General features: G+C 41.8%; 1 protein-coding gene across 3 annotated transcripts in view; it reads right to left on the bottom strand.

Moving 5' to 3' along the window:
- dennd1b (DENN/MADD domain containing 1B) overlaps positions 1 to 10,000 on the bottom strand; it is a 324,363-nt gene that overhangs the window by 2,584 nt on the left and 311,779 nt on the right. For all 3 annotated transcript variants that reach the window (XM_062028406.1, XM_062028407.1, XM_062028409.1), the window contains 2 exons: positions 4,150 to 4,235; positions 622 to 844 (listed from right to left, as the gene is read on the bottom strand). In XM_062028406.1, the coding sequence (XP_061884390.1) occupies positions 622 to 844; positions 4,150 to 4,235 (309 nt within the window). The remainder of the gene's footprint in view (positions 1 to 621; positions 845 to 4,149; positions 4,236 to 10,000) is intronic.

The following is a 10,000-nucleotide window of genomic DNA, read 5'->3' as shown; positions in this document are numbered from 1 at the left end:
TGGTTCTCATTAAAGACATTGGGTTTAGTGCAATACTATTTCATGAATAAACGTACATGTACATGATTAATGATTTATTTTTTTAGTTACTAAGGTGAAAAGTAGAAAAAATATCTCAATGTATTAGAATAATTTCTGGAGTTAAAACGTTGCATTTAAAATGTAATATTTCAACAATGTAGCATTTATAAATATACTACAACAAGTTATTAAATGTATAAGGGAAAATACAATATTATAAATTATAAACAAACATACTGTATATGTATTTTTTTTAAAGGTGAAAATAAAACAAATCTCTTTATGTCTTTTTCTCTTATTATAAAAAAAAATGGCGATTTCTTCGGCGACACCTAGTGGTCAATAATTTATTACATTAAGCTTGTGACGCGGTAAATTAAATGGACACGTTTGTTACTGGATAGTTTCGAATACGCGTCTGCCCTGGAGAATTTGTATGTAATTAATGTATTGTTATTTATCGAATAAATATGTTTTACATCATTTAGCAATAATCGTGTGTTTTTTTTAAGCCACCACCGCCTGAAAAGTCTTTATTTTTGCCGTATTCAGCACAGTTGATCTTGTGTGTCTCATATAATTTATAGAGATCTTTCATACCGAAGCCTGATAGTCCAGATCCTCCATGGACCTGAAGAAGTCCAGGCTCTTGGCAGCACTGAGCTTGCCTTGCTCCAAGGTGGTGGTGCTCAGAGAGTCCAGGATCTCCTCCAGCAGGTTCATCTTGCCCGAGTGGGAGGAGTCCATGTCCAGATCCAGAGAGTACGAGTCATCGCTGTCTTCGGTGTATGACGGGACGTCTCCGCTGTCCTCTGACGAGAACCTTTGTTTGGAACACAAAAAAAAATCAGATTTGCATTGACATTACATCAAACACTGGGGTCCAAACATCTGATTTACATAACTGTGACGCTCCTCAAGGGCCCCCTTTAACTTCTCTCCTTTTAGGCAGCTACATATTTTTTTCGTAATATAATTTATGTAACTATGGTGTTGCAGCTAATTCAACAAAATTTCGTTCTTATCTGTTCTGTAAAGTTCAAATTTGAATGACAATAAAAGGAAGTCTAAGTCTGTAGCTTGTTTACTTCAGATGCAGTCAGTATAAATGTGTTCAACTTCTTGTGGTGTTCCTAAAGGTTCCATGTTAGGTCCTCTCCTTTTCATCTTCATTTGACTATCTTTTGTGTAGTAGGTCATTTTAACAGGAGCAGAGCACTCCTGTACTTCTGACAAAATAACTCAACCAAACATCTTGAGACACTTGTGATTTAGGGCTATACAAATAAACATTGATTGATTGATTGATTGATCTTCAGAATATACAAAGTAAGACGAGTGAAGTGAAAAGTCCGGCACCCCGGTCTTTAGCTTTCTGGGAATGTGGCCCCCAATCAATTTAGTCGATTATACCTGTCCTAAGAACTGTAAAGTTAAAATCACGGAGTTGGGGTTTCTCTACACTGGAAAAAAACTCACAATCTCAACAAGTATATACACTATATTGCCAAAAGTATTTGGCCACCTGCCTTGACTCACATATGAACTTGAAGTGCCATCCCATTCCTAACCCATAGGGTTCAATATGATGTCGGTCCACCTTTTGCAGCTATTACAGCTTCAACTCTTCTGGGAAGGCTGTCCACAAGGTTGTGGAGTGTGTTTATAGGAGTTTTCCACCATTCTTCCAAAAGCGCATTGGTGAGGTCACACACTGAGAAGGCCTGGCTCTCAGTCTCCGTTCTAATTCATCCCAAAGGTGTTCTATCGGGTTCAGGTCAGGACTCTGTGCAGGCCAGTCAAGTTCATCCACACCAGACTATGTAATCCATGTCTTTATAGACCTTGCTTTGTGCACTGGTGCACAGTCATGTTGGAAGAGGAAGGGGCCCGCTCCAAACTGTTTCCACAAGGTTGGGAGCATGGTATTGTCCAAAATGTTTTGGTATTCTGGAGCATTCAAAGTTCCTTTCACTGGAACTAAAGAGTCAAGCCCAACTCCTGAAAAACAACCCCACACCATCATTCCTCCGCTGACCCCTCTCTGTCAGTTTACATGGCCTACCACTTCGTGGCTGAGTTGCTGTTGTTCCCAAACTCTTCCATTTTCTTATAATAAAGTTGATAGTTGACTTTGGAATATTTAGGAGCGAGGACATTTCACCACTGGATTTGTTGGACAGGTGGCATCCTGTGACAGTTCCACTCAGGAAATCACTGAGCTCCTGAGAGCGGCTCATTCTTTCACAAATGTTTATAGAAACAGTCTCCATGCCTAAGTGCTTAATTTTATACACCTGTGGCCGGGCCAAGTGATTAGGACACCTGATTCTGATCATTTGGATGGGTGGCCAAATACTTTTGGCAATATAGTGTATTTTAATTTCTGGTGAAAATATCTCAACAAACCTAAAATAAGTCACTGTCCCCTAAATAGTATGTTTTCAGTGAGACATAAGAACTTGTTTTTAGGCAATAGATTAGACACTAAACATCACAACACTCGTGAAAATAGCTAATGATAACTTTTGATTGCTAATTTCAAGATCCCTTTTGAGTTTTTGAAACTTAAATATGTCTTATTTCAACAAATCTTACCAAGACAATCTTTAAATGTTCCATTGACAGATTTGTTTTGCTCATTATAAGCAAAAATAACTTATAATTTTTTCAACAGTGGCCTTTTCAGTTCAGTTCAGTTTCAGTTTATTTGGAACATGCATACGATACAATGAAATGCATCACACAATTCCAGTTGTTTCATTACAGCACGTACGAAAAGGAGTAGAAAGAAGCTGAGCTTATTTAATCCTACCCCTTTTCACACCATAGCAATTTTATCCAATATCCTTGTTTTCTGTAACAGAACAGTGAACAAATAAATAATAAATAAATAAAAATACCACAGTAAGCAAACAATTATTAAATACATGAATAATCATTGTCTCAATAAAAAAAAAAAAAAAAAAAGGGTTCAAGATGTTCATCATCATTCTTGTTCTGTGTACTTTGTGAACACTTGTAGTTTGAACAGTCTCTTAAACTGAATCATGTTGGTGCTTTGTTTGATTTCTTTGGTTAAGGACTGTTTTCACTGCTGGACTCTAGAAAGAGGTTCCGCAGCCTCCGTCGCAGAACCTCCAGGTTCTGTGACAGCTTCTTCCCTCAGGCCGTAAGACTCTTGAACGCATCATAATAATCCCCTCAATTCCCCCCCAAAACGGATTAACTCCCTGGAATATAAAGACAATATAACATACATCCATAAACGTGGATGCATATGCAAAAGTGCAATATATTGATCTGTACAGTAACCTATTTATTTATATCTGCACCTTATTGCTCTTTTATCCTGCACTACGACGAGCTAATGCAAGGAAATTTGTCATTCAAATTTGAATGACAATAAATGGAAGTCTAAATCTAAATCTAAGTCTTAATCCATTCCATAATTTAATTCCAGGGCAGCACGGTGGTCCAGGGGTTAGTGCATGTGCCTCACAATACGAAAATCCTGAGTAGTCCTGAGTTCAATCTCCGTGACCTCAAAAGGGACAAGCGGTAGAAAATGGATGGATGGAATTTAATTCCACATACAGATATGCTAAAGGCTTTAAGTGTTGTACGAGCATACATAATAATAACAATAATGAATTGCATTTTTAACGCACTTTACATTTGTTAAAATCTCAAAGTGCTACAAAGTATAAAAATAAAAATTAGAATGTAAGAATATATAATAAAAAAATTAAAATATAAATGAAATCATGACACTCAACAGAAACATAGATAAAAATAGAAATAAAATATGAAATACAAATAAATACAAATGTTTTAAATTAGATTTTCCTCTAAGGTTATATTCCTCCTCTTTTCCCAGTGTATTTTATTTTTTACCAATATTCCGTGTAATTTTTGTAAAAGAAAAAAAAAAGAATAGAAGTTTTTTTTTATCAGTAATGGTCACTTGGGGGCAGTATTGCCATGAGTTAAAAAAAGGAACTTTCTTTGAGCATCTTTTCCCTTTCAACATGTTTTGTCTATCACATGAATCTATACGTTAGACAACAATGTGCACGTCTTTGGTGATCTAACACAGGCAGCGTGAAATAAAAGCCGAGCACTCACTTGCTTGCACTGTCCAGCTCGTCATCGTCAAGCCCGTAGCCGAGATCTGGAGGGCCCGTGCTCATGGGAGACTTGCTGAAGTTCTGCTGTATAAACGACAATCACAACAACAACAAAAAATAAGTGATTAGAAGAAGATGCTCAGTTCTCTAAGGACAAAGCTCGTTTTATTGAACCTTGACCCAAAGAGTTGCGAGAAAATGAGTCAAATGGTGTCTGGGGGATGAGAATCTTTTACGAGTGTTAAAAAGTCAGCAGGCCAGTAAGTGCATTGACAATCTGCAAAGTGCTGAGTGATCAGTCTGCGTTTAGTGACACGGCAGGTTTATAATAAGCCACCTGTGTAACATGTTTCATGTGCGGGTTGAAGAAGAGACAGCGGCTTTACAAAGCAACGCGGGGGCGCTTCCCATCTGCTGCGGGCCACTTATTAACATGGCCACGCACATGTTCCTCTCCTCTCTGACCGCCACTACACATCTACCATGTCTCACCTTCTAATTCACATTCTTCTCACATGGCGGCCATCTTTTTTGTTGTTGTTGTTGAAACTGGCCCTCTGTGCTTTTGGTTCGTGACACAACAAAACATATGCAGTGGGTGTTCCTGCACATATTCATCTTTTTTTTCACCTTTTGCCCCCCCCCCCATGTACTCGTCTGTAAACCACACAAAGCAAGAAACATTGCAGGAAAGAAAGTCGTTTTGATGCCTTAAGTGAGTGGAGCGCAGAGAGAGAACGTAACCAAAGACACGAAGATAGAAGGTAAGCGTAAAAAAGAACGGTGTTGGAAAAGAAGAATACAACAGTGCCTCGGTTTTTTCCCCACAAAAATTATTGGCCAAAATTAGAAATGTCCGATAATATCGGACTGCCGATATTATTGGACGATAATTGCTTTAAAATGTAATATCGGAAATTATCAGTATTGGTTTCAAAAAGTAAAATTGAATGACTTTTTAAAACGTCCGCTGTACGGAGTGGTACACGGACGTAGGGAGAAGTACAGAGCGCCAATAAACCTTAAAGGCACTGCCTTTGCGTGCCGGCCCAGTCACATAATATCTACGGCTTTTCACACACACAAGTGAATGCAAGTCATACTTGGTCAACAGCCATACAGGTCACACTGAGGGTAGCCGTATAAACAACTTTAACACTTTTACAAATATGCGCCACACTGTGAACCCATACCAAACAAGAATGACAAACACATTTCGGGAGAACATCCGCACCGTAACACAACATAAACACAACAGAACCCCTTGCAGCACGAACTCTTCCGGGACGCTACAATATACATCCCCGCTACTCCGTACCTGTCCCCCCCACCTCAACCTCCTAATGCTCTCTCAGGGAGAGCATGTCCCAAATTCCAAGCTGCTGTTTTGAGGCATGTTAAAAAAAATAATGCACTTTGTGACTTCAATAATAAATATGGCAGTGCCATGTTGGCATTTTTTTTCCATAACTTGAGTTGATTTATTTTGGAAAACCTTGTTACATTGTTTAATGCATCCAGCGGGACATCACAACAAAATTAGGCATAATAATGTGTTAATTCCACGACTGTAAATATCAACCGGTATCGGTTGATATCGGAATCGGTAATTAAGAGTTGGACAATATCGGAATATCGGCAAAAAAGCCATTATCGGACATCTCTGGCCAAAATATGTTTGTATATTGTCTTCGTTATTGTGCAGCCAAACATTGCTATGCTATGACGAGGCGTTCAAGCGCACTGCGTAACTTTGAGCGTTAGGCTTTCATAGTGCTCCAATTTAACCCAAAAAAGTTGCAAATTGTCCCATACCGCTGTGGGGTTGTGCAGTGTGACGTGTTGTGCCGTAAAGCAGTGTCTCACATCGCAGTCGTTAAACATGCGTTCTTGGATATGACTGGAACTTTGATAAAGAAGGCGAGAAACAATACTGACTTCAAGAAGAGGTGGGGAAAAGTCGCAAATGAGATCTGTTTATTTGATCCCCATTAGCTGTTTTTTTTTGTTAGCATAGTATATGCTAACATACAAAAAACTTTTTGCCCATAATTGACTGATCCTCCAACAAGTCAGATTTTTTTTGTATTGTATTTATTATATATTTTGGACAGAGCAAAACTAAATTAGTCTTCTCTACACAACATTAGTGATATTAAAAAACAAACAAAAATATGTGTCCGAAAAAGAGCAGGATCACGTAGATATAATAATTTTATTCTTGATCAACAATAAAATATATAATCACATATGTAAAAAATTCAGTAAATTATTACAAGATACATGTCACTTATGTATATATTTATATATGTATGTGTGTATACATATATATATATATATACATATATAGACATACCCATAGGTACATAATACGCACACGCACGCACGCACGCACGCACGCACGCACGCACGCACGCACGCACGCACGCACGCACGCACGCACGCACGCACGCACGCACGCACGCACGCACGCACGCACGCACGCACGCACGCACGCACGCACGCACGCACGCACGCACGCACGCACGCACGCACGCACGCACGCACGCACGCACGCACGCACGCACGCACGCACACACACACACACACACACACACACACACACACACACACACACACACACACACACACACACACACACACACACACACACACACACACACACACACACACACACACACACACACACACACACACACACACACACACACCCCTAAATCCTGAATGGACGGATTATTCTCTATAAAATGTGTTATTGGTGTTCACATTTTTGGGTGTCTTGAACGGAGCAGTTTAATTCACATGATTTATTGCTTCGGTCTTTGTACAATTCAGTTTTTCTGACAGATTATGAACACCAACTGTAGTTCAGGATAAGGCATACTTGCCAACCCTCCCAGTTTTACCGGGCGACTCCCGGAATTCAGCGCCTCTTCCGATAACCTCCCGGAAGACATTTTCTCCCGATAAACTCCCGGAATTCAGCCGGAGCTGGAGGCCACGCCCCCTCCAGCTCAATGCGGACCTGAGTGGGGACAGCGGCGACAGTCTGTTTTCACGTCCGCTTTCCCACGATATAAACAGCGTGCCTGCCCAATCACGTTATAACTGTAGAATGATCGAGGGCGAGTTCTTGGTTTCTTATGTGGGTTTATTGTTAGGCAGTTTCATTAACGTCCTCCCAGCGCGGTAACAACACACAACAACGGCAGTCACGTTTTCGTCTACCGTAAAGCAGTTCATCTGCCGTAAACAGCAATGTTGTGACACTCTTAAACAGGACAATACTGACATCTACTGGATAGCCTCCGGAACACTGAAATTCAAGTATTTCTTTTATTTATATGTATAATAAAATAAATATATATAGCCAGAATTCACTGAAAGTCAAGTATTTCATATATATATATGAAATATATATGAAATACTCGAGTTGGTGAATTCTAGCTGTAAATATACTCCTCCCCTCTTAACCACGCCCCCGCCCCCCCCTCCCGGGATCGGAGGTCTCAAGGTTGGCAAGTATGGGATAAGGAAATGTTCCTACATAGTGGTTGTGGGAGAGGGGAGGAACAAATGGGTGTCAAAGGTCACTATCAGATCCGTGCATCAAGTCTTCTAACCTACTCAGTGGCCTAGTGGTTATAGTGTCCGCCCTGAGATCGGTAGGTTGTGAGTTCAAACCCCGGCTGAGTCATACCAAAAACTATACACATGGGACCCATTACCTCCCTGCTTGGCACTCAGCATCAAGGGTTGGAATTGGGGGTTAAATCACCAAAAATGATTCCCGGGCATGGCCACCGCTGCTGCTCACTGCTCCCCTCACCTCCCAGGGGGTGAACAAGGGGATGGGTCAAATGCAGAGGACAAATTTCACCACACCTAGTGTGTGTGTGACAATCATTGGTACTTTAACTCATGAAGTGAAGTCAACTTAACAGAATGCAAGGTGTGCCTGGCATTTGGGGCACACACACAAGTTAAAATGTGCACAGTCGTCACTTTAGCCTCTCAGTCTTGGGTCTAAGCAGGAACACATGTGGGGGCACAGTTGATTGGCCAACTCGCCGGCCTTCCATGGTAGCTTGGAGCTACAATGAAAGAGATTTGAGAGGGGCTCGGGCCTGGGATCCCTAAACAGCATTTAATGGATTCCTGTGTCAGGGCAGTAAATCTGGGGCCGGTCTGACACGGCAGCCAACCACAGCGGGCCGACAGAGCGGAGATGCACCTGTGAACGGCTTTGGGTTGCACACACACACACACACACACACACACACACACACACACACACACACACACACACACACACACACACACACACACACACACACACACACACACACACACACACACACACACACACACAGACCAGGCTGTTCATTTGAACATGTTTGGGGAAGCGGGGCCTCTCTGTGCAGCTATGTGTTTATTAAAGCAAGGTGAGCAGACGCAGGTCACATGGCCCGCAAAGCACTCTGATCTCGGTTACAGCCGTGGCACCGCCTGTCCGAAAAAGGAAGTTCCACAGGGAACTCATCAATTTGTCTCTGTCGACCCCCCCCCCCCGGTTCCGTTTCGACACTTTCCAACAACTCGCTTTTCACACTTTTCTACCAAGAGTTCCTGAAGAGCACGCTATTTATCTGACACGTGAACTCCGATGAACCGCGCGTCAATGTAAAGAACAAAAAGCATGTTTAAGATCGGCGGCAGTCAAATATAGTCAAGCCCCGGGCCCGACAGAGCAAGAGGAAAACATGAAATAGAAGAACAACACATTTTCATTCTGCTGCTCCATTAGCTCCTCGCTGAGGGCTAATGGGAAGCTGAATGGAGCAAATGCAAAAAGTGGCTTCCTGCTCCACAATTGCTGCCACTTTTGTTTTCCTGTCAGTCAGCAGCATGGAACACACGGATGACCTCCAGCCTGCACATGGAGAGGGAGTTCATTCTTAATCACGGGACATGTTTAACATTACAGCTTTTCATTTCTTCCTTTTGTTATCACTTTGTTTTAATTAAATAATTTCAGCGCTTTGATCGGAGTTCAAGCGTACTTGGCTACAGAGCAGAGGAATACCTTCAGTATTTGGATGTGACACCATGCACTGTGAGTAAATGAAACTCAAAACTCTGACCTAATGCTCACAGCTTTCACCATCCCTCATGCAAAATCTCAAAAAAAAAGAAAAAGTTTCCACATCTGATGCAACACATTGGCTATTAAGATGTTTTCCTGGCCCCAGACTGAGCCCCCCTCCCCACATATGGGGCCTAGTCTGGGATCAACTTTTTTTTTTTTTTTTTACTCATCCACCTCCCTACGTCTCCACCTTTTCCTACCTTTTACGGAGCACTGCCCTAGTGGCGACCCATCAGCGTTCCTGTTCTGTCACCCTGAACAGTGGAACCTTGATTCACAAACACCTTTAGTTGCGTCCTTTCCAGTTTACCAACCTTTACATAGCGCCAAAAATGCATCTGTGTGTGAAACATGTCTCATCGTACAAACGCTTCTTTCATTTATTCATTTAGTGTGCTGCTGAAAGCCCTATAGAGGCTTCCTGTACACGCGAGCACGGCCATTTTGAAATGGAAATGGAAATAGGTGATACTTGTATAGCGCTTTTCTACCTTCAAGGTACTCAAAGCGCTTCGACACTATTTCCACATTCACCCATTCACACACTGATGGCGGGAGCTGCCATGCAAGGCCCTAACCACGACCCATCAGGAGCAAGGGTGAAGTGTCTTGCTCAAGGACACAACGGACGTGACTAGGTTGGTAGAAGCTGGGGATTGAACCAGGAACCCTCAGATTGCTGGCACGGCCACTCTCTCCC

Source organism: Entelurus aequoreus, linkage group LG19 (genome assembly GCF_033978785.1).
Source record: "Entelurus aequoreus isolate RoL-2023_Sb linkage group LG19, RoL_Eaeq_v1.1, whole genome shotgun sequence".
In the NCBI taxonomy this organism is placed as follows: domain Eukaryota; kingdom Metazoa; phylum Chordata; class Actinopteri; order Syngnathiformes; family Syngnathidae; genus Entelurus; species Entelurus aequoreus.
Note: the sequence above shows the minus strand (reverse complement) of the source record. Positions and strands in the feature narration are given on the sequence as shown.